The 16,043-nt window shown below is 34.6% G+C and overlaps 1 protein-coding gene across 1 annotated transcript in view; it reads left to right on the top strand.

The window, feature by feature from the left end:
- The window catches only part of LOC138321858 (G-protein-signaling modulator 2-like), an 84,914-nt gene extending 68,871 nt beyond the window's left edge, over window positions 1-16,043 (top strand). Inside the window, exons 9-15 of the mRNA XM_069265856.1 lie at window positions 1,279-1,385; window positions 2,699-2,739; window positions 3,019-3,086; window positions 3,409-3,525; window positions 4,109-4,253; window positions 4,816-5,006; window positions 9,621-16,043. Coding sequence (XP_069121957.1) covers window positions 1,279-1,385; window positions 2,699-2,739; window positions 3,019-3,086; window positions 3,409-3,525; window positions 4,109-4,253; window positions 4,816-5,006; window positions 9,621-9,803 — 852 coding nt within the window. The 3' untranslated portion in view covers window positions 9,804-16,043. The remainder of the gene's footprint in view (window positions 1-1,278; window positions 1,386-2,698; window positions 2,740-3,018; window positions 3,087-3,408; window positions 3,526-4,108; window positions 4,254-4,815; window positions 5,007-9,620) is intronic.

Raw genomic sequence — 16,043 nt, 5'->3', positions numbered from 1 at the left:
CTTCCAAAGACATGACGTCACAATCGATACCTACCAACAAGGGCAGATAACTCTCTTATATGCAAATACAGAATAACAGGAAGTAAATTGTCTATTATCATTCACCAGTTAGAAATCAGGAAGTTATATTCTTTATAAATCTATCAGGCATTGAAATCCAAAACTGATAAATTAATGATATAGGTTGTGGTTTTATCTAGAATGTCAAATTATCATTGTGTTTTGAAAGTATTCTAAAACAAAAAAAATGGCGCGGCGCCGTCGTCCATTCCGTACCCGTCCGCCGTCCGTCGTCCGTCCGCCGTCGTCCGTCCTCAACATCCTTAAATCCTACTATCAAGAGTTCTGGATGTATTTTTGCTATATAAATCGCTACTTGTCCTAGAGTTCTGCATGGATTGTAACCAAATTTGGCCAGAAACATCCTTGGGGGAAGGGGAACAGAACTTGTATAAATTTTGGCTCTGACCCCTCGGGGGCAGGAGGGGCGGGGCCCAATAGGGGTAATAGAGGTAAATCCTATAAATCGCTACTTGTCCTAGAGTTCTGCATAGATTGTAACCAAATTTGGCCAGAAATATCCTTGGGGGAAGAGGAACAGAACTTGTATAGATTTTGGCTCTGACCCCCTGGGGGCAGGAGGGGCGGGGCCCAATAGGGGTAATAGAGGTAAATCGTATAAATTGCTACTTGTCCTAGAGTTCTGCATGGATTGTAACCAAATTTGGCCAGAAACATCCTTGGGGGAAGGGGAACAGAACTGTATAAATTTTGGCTCTGATCCCCCGTGGGCAGGAGGGATGGGGCCCAATTGGGGAAATAGAGGTAAATCCTATAAATTGCTACTTGTCCTAGAGTTCTGCATGGATTGTAACCAAATTTGGCCAGAAACATCCTTGGGGGAAGGGGAACAGAACTTGTATAAATTTTGGCATTGACTACCCGGGGGCAGGAAGGGGGGGGGGCCCAATAGGGGAAATAGAAAAATGTATTTTTGCTATATAAAGTATAGATTACAAAAACAATAGTTTTATGTTATAATGTAAAAATTAATTACAAGCATTGATGTAACTATTTTTTAACTTCATCAGTTTATGAAATAAAATCTCTACGCAGATTCAAACAGTTTGTAAACAAAATTTCTTTCATAACCCTCTGTAGTTAAAAAATAGTGACATCAATACTTAAATGAAATTGACATTTTGGAGAAAAGAAAAGTTGACAAATGTCTCTGACCTAATTTGAATGTTATAGTTTTGGATATTGTTTATTTAACAGATTGGTGATGAGAATGGTCAGTTTTCAGCTCAGATGAACCTCGCTGACCTAAGAAACGTACTGGGCATAAGTATGTCTTCTTCTGAATCGTCTCCCGGGGTCATCAGGTCAGTGTTAACTCAAAGTGTTACTATAAATAAACATCTCATAAATAACATACATGTACTGTGAAATCATTAATTTTTGTTGGGGTTTAATTTTCGTGGATTTCGTTGTTTGACCAAATTCAACAAATTTACGTCCCCACGAAACTTGTTCTTTTTCAATGAATGTATACGAATGTCATGTTAGTTTATGTATTCATTGGATGTTTATATTAGTAACTCACTTCCTGTCCTCAATGCAGGAAGTCTATTTCAGGGAATAGCATCATAAGATCAAAGTATATGTATTGTTCAAACAAAGTCAGTTTTCAAAATTTTGATTTATTTAATTGATAGTCTATCATGAAATTATCAATGTGACACGATAATTGTTTATGTCTACACCTGTAAAAGCACTGGTTGAGTATCGACTCTAGCTTGTGATTGTAACTGTACGTGGTGTGTAGTGGTAGAGCTTAGTTCTGCTTCGAGCGATCACACAGTACAGATGACAGTGTCGACTGTGTATTTTTAACAGTAATATGTAAGGCCTTCTCCACGAATTTAAGTGTCAACAAAATTGTAATATATTATAATCCACGAAAATTGAGCCCAACGAAAATAAATGATTTCACAGTACACTGTTTACCTGAGAATTAACTGCACCAGCGTATGAGCGGTGACTATTACTGACTGTATTCTGTCATTAATATGAAGATATAATGGGACTCATTTTCAATTAACAACAGATGACTGAGACAGCCATCTTGGATTTTGATAGTTGTAATTTCTTACCGCAATTTCTCAGAAAGTACTAAAGGGATGTTTCTGAAATTTCATATGTGGATTCTTCTTTTTCCCTATAGATTGTCAATAGTATTTTGTAAATGCAATGGAAACAACATAAGTGATTAGCAGCCATCTTGAATTTCGTCACTTTCTTAGGAAGTACCAAAGAGGTCTAGATATCTCAAATTAAACTTGTAGGGTCTTGTTGGTCCTAAGGTTTGCATATTAATTTTCAACAAGTCCATGGATATCATGGTAGACAGTGGCTTCATTTGTGAAATCAGTGTGAGTCAATTTAGTGTGCTTCCTTCTGTATCAAAACCCAGGCCTCAGAATCACTAAATAGTCTTAAGTCTAAAATTCTCTTATGTTGATGCTTAACCAATCAAAGATGACTTTACAAAAAGTTATGTCAGTAATGATTGGCTACGTCTAAACTTCAGTTTAAGATTCATTCATGTTCCTGGAGCCAGGTAACTGTTAATACGGTTGTTATTTTGCATAAGTTTGTTACCTTTTGTTTCATTAATTCACTTGTTATCTTTCAGTACTGATGGGAAACTGAAGGATGAAACAGATCTCGCTATAAGTAAGTTAATCTTTTATTTTGGCGATGATGAAGTCGTGCATTCACAATTATTGACAAAGACTTGCAAAACATGTAATTACCACCATCATTAGCCTAATTCCCTGTGAAGTGGAAATTGTACTTGTCTGACAGGCCCTTTTGGCCACTTGTTATCTTGAGCTTACATTTTGTTGTCATGAGGATTATCCTCTAGGCCTATCTAACAATTGTTTAGGTGTCTTTGCTGTTAATCAACACCGAATATCTTGTATCTATCTTTAACACAATTCTCTTCTATAGGCAGACGACCTTTCCGACGTCACAGCATGGAAAACATGGAGCTGATGAAGTTAACACCAGATAAAAAGGTCCTGAGCCTCTTCTTCTCCGTCCCTGGGATGGTCTTACTAATCTCTATAAAAATTGTGTATGATGCTATGATACATGGTCTGAAATCCTACTGAAGTCACTCTAGGATCATTCTACTAAACCACACAGATCAGTTAACTTTTAACTCATTCACCTCTGAAATTTCATAATTGACTGATCCATTCTTTGATTGAGGAGAGTCTAAATGCATCTTCAGGGGTGAATGATCGAGTTAATGTACCTAGTAATGTATATAAAATTTCAAAGATTTTTTAAATGATATCAGATGGTATGGATATTAATTATCGGTTTTATTTACAGGGTGTCCTCCCAACTCCCAATGGAGGGGCTCGTCCAAAAGTCCCCAAGTTCCAGAAGGCAGCCAGTATAGCATCTAATTCAGAGTTAGAACACAGACCAAAGCTCAGCAAAGACAAGGTAAATTTCACACCCTAAACAGATGAAAGTATCTCTCTCAAATTTCTTAACTAGCTCCCTTAAGCCCTAACTATGTAAGTATTCAGGTCTGTTTATTCCGTGGTTATGTATATCCATTTCAATATAAATCCATGCACAATATGGCAGACTATGTCCATAATGGATTTTACAGAAGTGTATGTTGCTGTTATGTAGACTTTATGTAAGTGAAGTTTCCCTATGTTTCAATATTTTCAAAGGATGAAGGAAAAGAAGGGAAAAGCAGAGAAAAGATGGAATGACATCCTGGGATGTATTGTTAGAGTTATGCCCCTTTGTTTCAAAAGTAGCTCAATGAAATGCTGTCGGCAATACCTTCCTTATACAGTAAGATGTGTGTAATCTGCTTCAGAACAAGATACCTCTTGACATCTCTTGTTAGATGTAAGGCAGTATTGTAATTTAACAACCAATTTCTTTTCACACATTCTTTTCAGTCTGGCAGTAGGACAGTTGACCTCGTTCAGATTTCTTGTTATGTAAGGCATATTCAATTTCATCATATTCAAACTACAACCAATTTCATTTCTGACATTCTTTTCAGTCTGTAGACACAAGTCACGGGGATGAGGACAGTTTCTTTGACCTCGTCAGTAAGTTCCAAAGTAGAAGAATTGATGACCAACGATGTTCGTTCAAGATGGAACCTAAACCACCAGCTCCCATAGTGACAGCAACAAAGAAACCTGGTATGTCGGAAGGTGGTCTAAGGAATATTTGAACATTGTGAAATATGAATGGTTATCGTGCATAAGACATTTTCATTCATAAGCCTACTCCTATATATATGGTTTATTAAAGCAGCTGTTGTAGTTTTTTCATTCAACCTAAATTAATGAAAAGAAAACGTCTCTGAGCGAAATTTAACCCATAAATAATTCCTGAATTTGGCTTACATGAATAAAGTTCATTTAGAAACTGAACTATTTACCCTATTTCACCTAAGAATTACCCAGGACAGTTAGCAAAAACTGAAAAGTGAAAGGGTGCTTATAGGACCAAATTTGGGCTTATCTTTCACAATATTATTGAACATGAGATACATTGATCAATTTATATTAAAAATCAACACGGTTTTCATAGCTTTAGCCTGTAGTTAAGTCAATATAACATAAAACAATGCATCACAAAGCGGGAGGGCACTTATCGGGACAGGGGTACTCCTTGGGTTGAATACGGTATATGTAGCAGACATTTTTAGCTCCAATATGTTATAAGAATATTCATGTAATTATCATTCTCCTCCAACAGTTCCTGAAGGAAATGAAGAATTCCTCGATATGGTGGCGGGAATGCAAAGTTCACGGATGAATGACCAGAGAGCAGCCCTGCCCCAGTTCCCTGGTCTAAACTCACAAGCCGTCATTGACCAGTTCCTGAAGCAGAGAAGTGACTCGCATGTTCCCGACGACCACTTCTATGAAATGTTAATGAGATGTCAGGTAATACACGATAGTTCAGCAATATGTGCCTATTACAGAAATGTGTGCTAAGTACAGTAATGTGTGCTTAGTACAGAAATGTGTGCTAAGTACAGAAATGTGTGATTGGAGATTGATCAATTAACGATTAAAACTGCGTATTATGAAATTAGTTAGTGTGATATACTGTAAATGAACTTTTTTCAGCACAGTTAAATTTTAGCGCAAATGCAAACAAATGTAAATTTTGATTTATTAGCATGGATATGAATCAGCATAATTCCATGGTTCAATACCGAAAATACTATTTTACAAAATCTAGTGCAGTACATTGTATATGAATTAACACTTGAAAGACAATGCAGAAATAAAACTACCACAAAAATAAAACTACCGCTAAAAGACGTACGGTTTGCAGTATATTCCATGTTGCATTGTTCTCTATCAGGTGCAGCAAGAGGATATATAAAAATGTGTATTGTTTTATCAACACAAATGAGTTAAAAGAGAGTCCAGATTTCAAAATGGAAGTCAAATTCACCATATTGAAAAACATATTTATTTGTTTTTCTATTCAACTTTGTGCCAAGGTTGTCGGATGACTGTTAAGGCCCTAGGGCTTCTTGTTAAAATTAAAGCTATTTGGTTGCTATAGTGTAAAATGAGGAATAGCAGGAGGCATTAGTTGCCACTGGCTGGTATGTCTTATTACTACTGAATATTGTAAATTTTATGTCTTATAATTTTGAAAGAACCTGTTTATTCTAAAATAACATTTAATACCCACACAATTTCAAAACTTCCACTTAGATATTGTAACAACTTTACCTTGGACTACAAACTCCGAGATAATCATTCATTTCTTTATTTCTTTAATATAGACATATCTGTATTGTATCAAAACAAGGGCTAATTGTAATTCATGCAAACATTTCAGAACTTTCCATTTTGGCCTTTCACGGAATGTTTCTCAACAAAACTGCAGTGATAATATTGACAGAGCAATCATTTGACAAAGTTTGAAGTGATAGCTTAATCAAGTGTGACTGAACTAAGCATACAGACCTAAGGTGACTTAGTCACTCAGATGTTAGTCAAACGTACAGATTTTAGGTGACTTAGTCACTCAGATGTTAGTCAAACGTACAGATTTTAGGTGACTTAGTCACTCAGATGTTAGTCAAACGTACAGATTTTAGGTGACTTAGTCACTCAGATGTTAGTCAAATGTACAGATTTTAGGTGACTTAGTCACTCAGATGTTAGTCAAATGTACAGTCTTAAGGTGACTTAGTCACTCAGATGTTAGTCAAACGTACAGATTTTAGGTGACTTAGTCACTCAGATGTTAGTCAAACGTACAGATTTTAGGTGACTTAGTCACTCAGATGTTAGTCAAATGTACAGTCTTAAGAGGCTTAGTCACTCAGATGTTAGTCAAACGTACAGATTTTAGGTGACTTAGTCACTCAGATGTTAGTCAAACGTACAGATTTTAGGTGACTTAGTCACTCAGATGTTAGTCAAACGTACAGATTTTAGGTGACTTAGTCACTCAGATGTTAGTCAAACGTACAGATTTTAGGTGACTTAGTCACTCAGATGTTAGTCAAACGTACAGATTTTAGGTGACTTAGTCACACTCAGATGTTAGTCAAACGTACAGATTTTAGGTGACTTAGTCACTCAGATGTTAGTCAAACGTACAGATTTTAGGTGACTTAGTCACTCAGATGTTAGTCAAACGTACAGATTTTAGGTGACTTAGTCACTCAGATGTTAGTCAAATGTACAGTCTTAAGGTGACTTAGTCACTCAGATGTTAGTCAAACGTACAGATTTTAGGTGACTTAGTCACTCAGATGTTAGTAATTTTTGCTAGTCAAGATGTAGTCAGACAGATTTTAGGTGACTTAGTCACTCAGATGTTAGTCAAACGTACAGATTTTAGGTGACTTAGTCACTCAGATGTTAGTCAAACGTCCAGATTTTAGGTGACTTAGTCACTCAGATGTTAGTCAAATCAGATTTAGGTGACTTAGTCATAAGATGTTAGTCAACGTCAGATTTAGGTGACTATCATATGATTTAGTCAAATGACAGTCTTAAGGTGACTTAGTCATTTAGATATTAGTCAAACGTACAGACTGTAGGTGACTTAGTCACTCAGATGTTTGTTAGTCAACATACAGACTTTAGGTGACTAAGTCACAAAGATGTTTGTCAAAAACTTTTACCTGCTTAGTATTGAATATAATGCAGTTTAGACCAACGAAATTACCTCGTTATAAATATAAGTCAATCATTACTAACATCTTAAGGGAACTTGACAGAGAATGAAATTTACTATGTAGTAAATATTATTTGTTAATATTAATTAGTGCCTTTTTGCTGAGGAAAGTACATGTATCACTACACCCCATTTGCATATGTCGGCAAATACATTTTTATCTTACCTTGGAAATATTTTTGTCAGGTTAGATACAATTGTGGTAGAAACAGTTCACAGGACTCATGGTTGTTGGATATGGAATTTGTTTTTTCTTCTAAAAATCAACCAATTATTATGGACGGATTTTTACCTTGTATGCATCACCTCCCTTTCACTAAAGAAAAAATATTTAGGAAAAAAATTTATTTGATGGTTGGCACGGCGATCATTTTTGATTTCTTGTGTTAGGTAGGAATGCAGTGATTTAGGGAGACAGTTTTGGATTGATATCTGACGTACTTGACTAGTAGAATATAGACTTTTAAGTTGGAGATACATATTTATATAGATTAGAAACAACACAATAGAAATAATCATCTAGGGCCGTAGGTAAGTGATTTTTATCTACATTTAGTCTATACCACACACGCTGCACAAATCATTACAACATCATATCAGATTCTGGGATTTATTAAGGTCAAAGATACACATATTAAATTTTAAAAAAAAAACATAAAAATATGCTTCAAATTATTCAGCTCTTTGTCTAGAAAATAGCTGTGGTTGAATTAAAAAAAAAAAAAATACTTATCATTTTTTCCTATGATATGACCTTTTTCCCATATTTTGACCTTGTATAAATTCCATGAAACCTCTAAGTATTCTCAGTTATCATCCTTGCTGCACCTTCGAGTACTTTACTGTCCACAATGGATTGATTTCAAAATTAGGAGAAAAGTATTGGTGGTAAAAGTACATTTACATTTAATTAACCCACCATCTGATGGTGTGCTTTTCAAATTGTCGTTCATCTGTGGTCCATCGTCTGCAAACAATTCTTAATTGTTGCCATATTTCTCAGAAAGCACTGAAGGGATCTTTCTAAAATTTCATGCATATCACATTTTCAATTTTGGACCAATCTGTCGACAAGATGGCCGACAGGCAGCCATCTTGAATTTCGATAGTTGAGGTTTGTTACCACTATTTCTCAGAAAGTACTAAAGGGATATGTCTGAAATTTCATGTACAGATTCCTCTGGGATATCTTGTTTGAGATACTTTTTGGTTATTTAATACGAGAACTAAAATCATATTTTACTGCAGTGCATGATGACATCATGAATATAATCTTGATATCATTTAAAGATTTAGACAGTATACAGCATGCTCTGTAGTGTTGTTTGATCTGTTACACAGAATTACCTCCCTTATATTCATACCCTGGTTTATTTTCAGTTGCGATATTTGAACACTCTAGAACACTTCCTCCCACAACTCCTTATAATGACTACCAAATCAGTTTTCAATGCTGTGGTCTCGGAGAAAAAAAAAAAAAAAAAAAAATGATAATGTTAGCAATTTTACGTTGAAGATGTTTAAAAAAGTCATTCCTTATTGTTTACATGCATTGTCAGTTTTCATTGCTGTATTCTCTGAAAGATGAAATTTTGGTAAAAGTAACAATTTCATTTGAAAATGCTTAAAAAATCATCTCTTATTTAAATGTGTTGTCCATCGCAATGCACCATCCGTAAACTTTTCAATAAATGAAAGGCTCATGATCACAGCTCTGTAGCATGCTGGGATGAAAGGCAACCAAGTTTGTTCAAATGAATGACCTTGACCTTCACTCAAGATCACAGAGGTCAAATAAGCTGAAATAATTTAAACAACTTCTTGTCAATATCTAAGAGACCAAGTATTGGGGCTGTACATGGTGAAGAGCTGTCAAATTTGTTCAAATGAATGACCTTGACTTTCATTCAAGGTCACATAGGTCATATGAGCTAGCCTAAATAAACAACTTCTTATCAATACCTGTTAAGGTCTATAATATGCTTAAATAAAGGGGCCTTCCCTACTTTCAAAGTACCAGAAAATTCATAAATGTGAAAAACTTGTAATAGCTCAGCATGCAAAAGGCCTAATGATCTCAGATATTGGGCCTGTAAGCATGCTGAATAATGGTGATCATTATATACATGTAAACTCATTTGATTCTTGTATAATATGTCCATTTATTGATCCAATGAATTTTCCCATTACTGTAAATTTTGACAGGAATATATTGTTTCAATCGTCAGATGACCTTTAAGGCCCCATGGATCTCTTGTTTGAAGCTGCTATTGCATCCATTTATCAGATGATCTGAGATATAATTAAATATTAATGTGAATATTTTTCATCTTTTAAATTTTCAGAGTTCAAGAATTGAGGACCAGAGAAGTTCCTTACCCCAACCCAATATCCCCGCTCCTACAGTGCCAGACGAAGACTTTTTTAGTCTTATTCAAAAGGTGCAGTCATCACGATTGGAGGAACAGCGAACAAGCCTGCCTGATAAGCCAAGCACAGAAACACAGGGAAAGAAGAAGAAGAAATGAGCAGATACATTGATGAAAGTTAAACATTGGCTTCAGGAAGGCTGATAAACTCTGGCCACAGTCGACCAATTTCACGACGGGTTTCAGATTCCTGAGCCTTCATAATCTAGGGTGCTTTCTGTCCATTTGACCTGTGTCAGTTCATTTACAGGACTATTCCGATCCACAGGCTTATTTTACTAAAACAGGGATGTGACATTGTTGACCGTCCGATATCGCTGAGAGTTTTACCTATAGGCCTCCGGAGGTGACAGCTTGGTATATCTGCACACGGGAAATATCAGACATACCGTTATAGAGTGTGGAACAAACCATTCAGAATTTTGGACGGTGATGATGTAATTGGACATTGTTTGTCAGTCTTTAAATGTTATATCTTGGCTCTTCAATATTTGTGACAATCATTTTAACATTTGTTTCAATCCAGAGCCATGAGCGAGATGTATATTGACTACTTGTTGAATTGACTTTCTGCTGTTCCATACAGGAGCTTAGCTTAATGAAAACATTTTCTTGAAAGTTTCCTGATCAGACGCTGTGTATGAAGTATGCCAGTATCAATCAAGATCAAAACGTAAATCTTTCAAATAACATTAAGACCCCCACCCTTCCGCCACCCCCCACCCCCTCCTCCCCCTCCCACATCCCATTTCATGTCGCTTCAATTGCTGACTACAGGCTTATTGCCATGACTCCAGTATTGATGCCACATCAGTGGCAAACTCTAGTATTGTGGTATTCCTACCCATGTTATGCCTTTTACATCATGTAGAATGCCAAGTCTAAGTACATTGTAGCATATGTGTGCAACAAACTCTTCTTACTGAACAAAACAGGACATTTTAATGTAAAAAATACTGTATATTGGTTAAATCTTGAGGGTGATTTATTTTTGCTTTATTGGTGTTTTCACTGAAATTGGCAAACACTAAACATCAGTGAAATATACCTAAGAACCATAATATCATTTATTACATTTTCACAGTGAAATATAAGGTTTTACATTTAACATAAAAGTGATATACTTCACTCTAGTGAAAATGTTAATTTTGATATTTTCGCTCACTTTTGACCAATCAGGATTCAGTATTGACAGTGAAAATATCATGTTAATTGTTAAGTTATTAGTTTGTGCTTAGTTTTTGTGTAGAAATATGACATTAAGCTCACAGAAATATGACGTAATAATCGCAATGGCAAATAACTCTGTAAAATACAATGGCGGAATAACCTTTGGCTGAATTAGTAGTGATGGTCTTCTGTATTTATGGAAGCGAGAAAGCAAATGTAATAAATAGAATATTCCTTCGCACATGTGAAAACTATAAAAAGTTTCCATCTCACTCAATGAAATATAACTGCTTTCATCAAAAAACAAGGAATATCCTCTATATAAAGTCATGAACTATATAGATTGCAATGGTGAACACGAAATTTAACCTCACCGAATATGGCGAACTGCAAAATGTTGACCCAGCGAATTTAAAGCGTTATATTGTAGCAGATGTAGTTACACTTTTAATCTAAAAAAATTTGCATTTTGTTTTGTTCTATTTTTCTGATGTCAGTTTCTATGTTATTTATGAGTATCAAAAAACGCCAATTTTAGGTAAGCATGAATGGACCAGTTAATTTTGGAATCTCTACATTTTCTGTAAGCATGGATGTGTGTGAAAAAAAATTAGAAAATGCTGATGAAGATTCTTGCTTTACCAGTATAAAATCCTTTCAATTATTACTGTAATCATACTTATTTTAGTGATTTTCGCGCTGCCCTTGAAAGTATTTCATACAGCGATTAATTTTGTAAAATGGTATTTCTGGTTTTAAACCACCAAATTTCGCTAATTTATATCCAAATTCATTTTGCATTAAATTTGACTGCGCTCAAATAAATATGCTTAAAGTATTTGTATCATTGAGTAAATTCACAGACGATTCATGGCACTGGTTGGAACAGGAAAGTTGGTGTGAATTTTAACTAATGTATACACACTACTCAGCAAGTTTTTGATTGAAATATGTGCCCACTAATTATAATCATTCAGAACCTGTTCTCTAATTAATAACTTACATTTATGAGTTTAGACTGCATTCATAATGATAAAAATGTCATGAAAGAAATTTGCAGCTATTCTTGTATATCAGAGTTGCTTCCCCTTGTTTCATTGGGTAAGTTGAGATGGCGGAAACGAATGGGAGAAAAATGTAAATTAATGAAATGTTTTTTTCTTAATTAATATTTATTTGTTAAATTTTTGTTCTTGTTGACAATGCCGTTTTGTATAGTATTAAGATAAGTTAAATTACAGTTAAAAGGAAGTAAGTTGTGGTCATTTTGTGTTGTATTATTGAACTGATCTGCACATTGAATAGGAAATATAAAACATTGGTATAAATTTGAGTTTATTCACATTTAAAATCATAAGAAATAAGTCTTTCACAGAGATATTTTGTAAAGCAATCCCAGCATTAGTTTTATAGCAAAATGACATATTTTCTGTGTGAATATTTTTCTATCATTAGGAAAAACAAATTCTGACACATACATATATATATATATACACTGTATATATACACAGAAGACACAAGTAAATTTCATGGCCTCTAGTTCATCATCTTAACTTTGAAGTTCATTTTACTTTGAATGTTCACTTTGAAAACATTCTATATCTAGTTATACAAGGACATATGGCTTCCACCTGGTGGAGGAAATCAAGGAGTAAAACCCGACCCTAGGTACATGGATCAGGCCATGTCTGAGTCAAACTGAAATAGACAGCATTATGCTAAAATGTCACTTAAATTCATACCGTATTTGACCCACTATGTGCACAGGGTACTTGAAAAATTGAAATAGATAAGAGTACGTTTAAGAAAACCAAATTTGGAATAGACTTTCATAAAATCATTGCACAAAGTAAGCATCCATCATTTTGCAAAGGAAATCAATAAAAAAAAATCCTATATTTTCAGCCTAAATTTAATTCAAGGTAAATGTTTTTTTAGGCCTAAAATGGGGAGGGACGCTTATAGGGATGAGGACGCTTATTGGGCAGAATATGGTATCTGATTAAATCAAGAAGGTTATTGGAGAAAATGAATGTCTGGGATTAAAGAAAGAAACCAGATCCCTGTAGACACAAGGATATGTCCTTTGTCCTGGTCAACCTGATCGGGGAAATTTGGAGAAGTAGCATAATACTAGATCAGTTACATTTACATTATATATCACTCAGAACATTTTAGAAATATAACCTTGTTATTATGATACAAGCAGCTCCAATCAATGAGGCATTTACATCATGGCAGTTTTGGGATCCAGTTTCTAAGTCATGTGACTCAGAGGGTCAGGATGACCTAAAGTCATTGTGCTTCGTCTGTCGTCTGCCATCACTCAACTTTACATATTTTAAAATTCTTCTTAACTTTTATTTTTGGGATTGAGCTGAAAGTTTGAGTCGATCCAAAATCCAAGATGGCCGCTATGGCCACTATCTTGAAAAGACATTTTCAAGTTGATCTGAAATCCAAGATGGCCACCATACCTACCATCTTGAGAACTTATTTCAAACTTCTTTTACAAGTTCTACCAGTGCCGATTTAGCTGAAACATGTCTGAAATGATCCTGAATTGGTCATGTGTTGTTACTTTTCAGGTTGATCCAAAATGCAAGATTGCCGTCTTTTTTAATACACATATGAAAGTTCTACAATTTAAAGGAAAGTCAGTCATTTTAAGACCCTCCAGTCTATCATTGCCCTGTCTCTCCAAAGTCCATAATGGAAGCCAAAAGTCACTATATTGAACAACATATTTAATTCAACTCAATTCAAACTGTTTCCTATTCAACTGGTGTCTGACCGTTAAGGCCCTTGGGCATTTTGTAAAATATATCTAGGTTTTTGATTTATATATTAATCAGAATTGTACCTTTTGAGCGTACTTGTGCGGGTTAGATATTTTCCCAAGGTGATATATCACAATTGGAAAATTGTATGTGTATACCACAGGTATAGTTATTTTTCTGCTTTTTCCAAATATGGTTGTAATTATTAGTATATGATATTCATTCGTTATTGCTTTGCAAGATTTGTTGTCATTTTATGTCAGGAAAGTTGTGAAAGGAAAGAAAATAGTGTTTGTTCATTATGGGCATGGAATAAGTTAAAAAAAACTTTATAAAATATCAGAAAATGAGTGACAGAATTTAATTCTTTAAATTAAATACTAATTAAAGAGTGTGAAAATTGTGCATTAAATTGTAACTGATGTCAAATTTTTGTTGCAGCATGATTTTATTCATGACCAAGAAATTTGATTGAAGAGCCTAACTCGATTTGCCCTCTTCTACTGCCAGCATATAACTTCCGTTCACTCGATTGTAGCTCTTCTACTTCTGGAAGCTCTTCGTCTATAGGCTGGAAGATCTTCTGAGAAGACTTCTCTTAGAAGAGCGCAAATCGAGTTGAGCTAAAGTCTTGGATTGAGTTGTCTTTTAAATGATAACATCAAATTTTTATCAGAGGTATTTCAAATTGTGAAGTTTCAAGAAGAAAAAGATGTTTCATTATAATTTATATATCAAACATATGTTAACATTTTGTGAAGTAACTTTGCAAAGTTGAGAAAGGACAAAGATTTTGCGTTTTTTTCTATATGAACAACGATACATAAAGTTGACCCATCCATTCGTGTGAGGAGGTACATTACGACCTCCTACATCATATGATGTGCTATTTCATTACATAGTACATATTAATGACATGTGCATGATGTTGGAGATCCAACCACCGTGCATGTACATGGTTCAGTGAATTTAAGCGGAGTCTACCTGATGGCTTCCACAAAGAATATACAACTCTGGAATAAACAAAATCAATAAATAATAACTTCATACTGGGTATAACGACTTCTAGAAAAGTTTATCTGTAATTAAACTTACCAAAGACATTTGCTTTATTGATGTCTACTTTCATTGGATCTCGAAACAATAGGAAATCCATGACAGCAGTTCAGGAAAATTCTTTAGACTGACAAAAGAAATGTCCTTAAAATTTCATTGATACTTCCCTACGGAAGGCTTAATGTTGTTAAGAAACTTGTATAATTAATACATAATATGAAAAAATTTTGTTGCATGGCCCCACAAGTACAATAAATTAAAACCCACCTTTGCATTTAATCATGTAGAGATCTTTTAAGCTCACTTCAGGACAGTTCAGAAAGTTGTTTTACATGTACAATGTATTCTGATAATTTTCTTGTCTGTATTTAAACCTCCATATGTGAATTGCATGATCATAATATATTCTGCCAACTTAAAAAAGACTTTTTAAATTCAGATATAAACACAAAAAAATATGGATTATTTTTATTACAAATTAAGGCAACTACCAGGTATTTGAACTGTTATCATTTTGTTTTTAGGTCATCAGACCCAAATGGTCAGGATGACCTACATATATATAGCCATCATTCTTTGTCTGTCGTCGTGCCTAACATTTTCACATTTTGAACTTCTCAAGTCCCATGTGAAGATTGAGCTGAAACTTGCCTGATGTGATGAAGTGATCCTGTTGTTTTTCTTGTTGATCCAAAATCCAAGATGGCCACCATAGCCGCCATAATCATTGCGCTGTCTGTCTAAAATCCAAGGAGGGCACCTAAGCGGGGGGAAAAACATATTTAATTCTTTTCTTTTCGTCGTCAGATGACCGTTATGACCCTTGATTTTCATATTAATTTATTTTGTTATCAATATGCATCGGTGCTTTCACAACTTCTGTAATTCTGCTATATTAATTTACAAAAATAATGTGAATGTTTGTATAGAAAATAGTGATGCTAGGTACAAAAGACCATAATTATGTACTTGCTGCCCTCATATTCATCTTCATTGTCATTGTTATTTCTTGTACGACTTGGGTTTTACATGTATGTGGACTGTAGGATTCCACATTGAGTATGTGTAGTCCCAATAATGACAATGCTACAGAATCTTCTTCCTATTGTGCAATTTTCTCTGTTAAACAAAGCTTTTCTCTGAACTGTTGTCAACATTAATAATTGTACTGTGCTGTATTGATGATCATGTATGTTTATAAGATCTGTATCATTTTTTCTTTGTTTTTGTAATTCATTTTAATGGTATATTATCATTTTATGCAGGAATTTCATAATGCTGAAATCAGCGGAACTTGTAGCTCATAATTTAACCATTAAATGGTTCAAATTGA

The sequence above is a fragment of the Argopecten irradians genome, chromosome 4 (genome assembly GCF_041381155.1).
Source record: "Argopecten irradians isolate NY chromosome 4, Ai_NY, whole genome shotgun sequence".
NCBI classification, from domain to species: Eukaryota; Metazoa; Mollusca; class Bivalvia; order Pectinida; family Pectinidae; genus Argopecten; species Argopecten irradians.
Note: the sequence above shows the minus strand (reverse complement) of the source record. Positions and strands in the feature narration are given on the sequence as shown.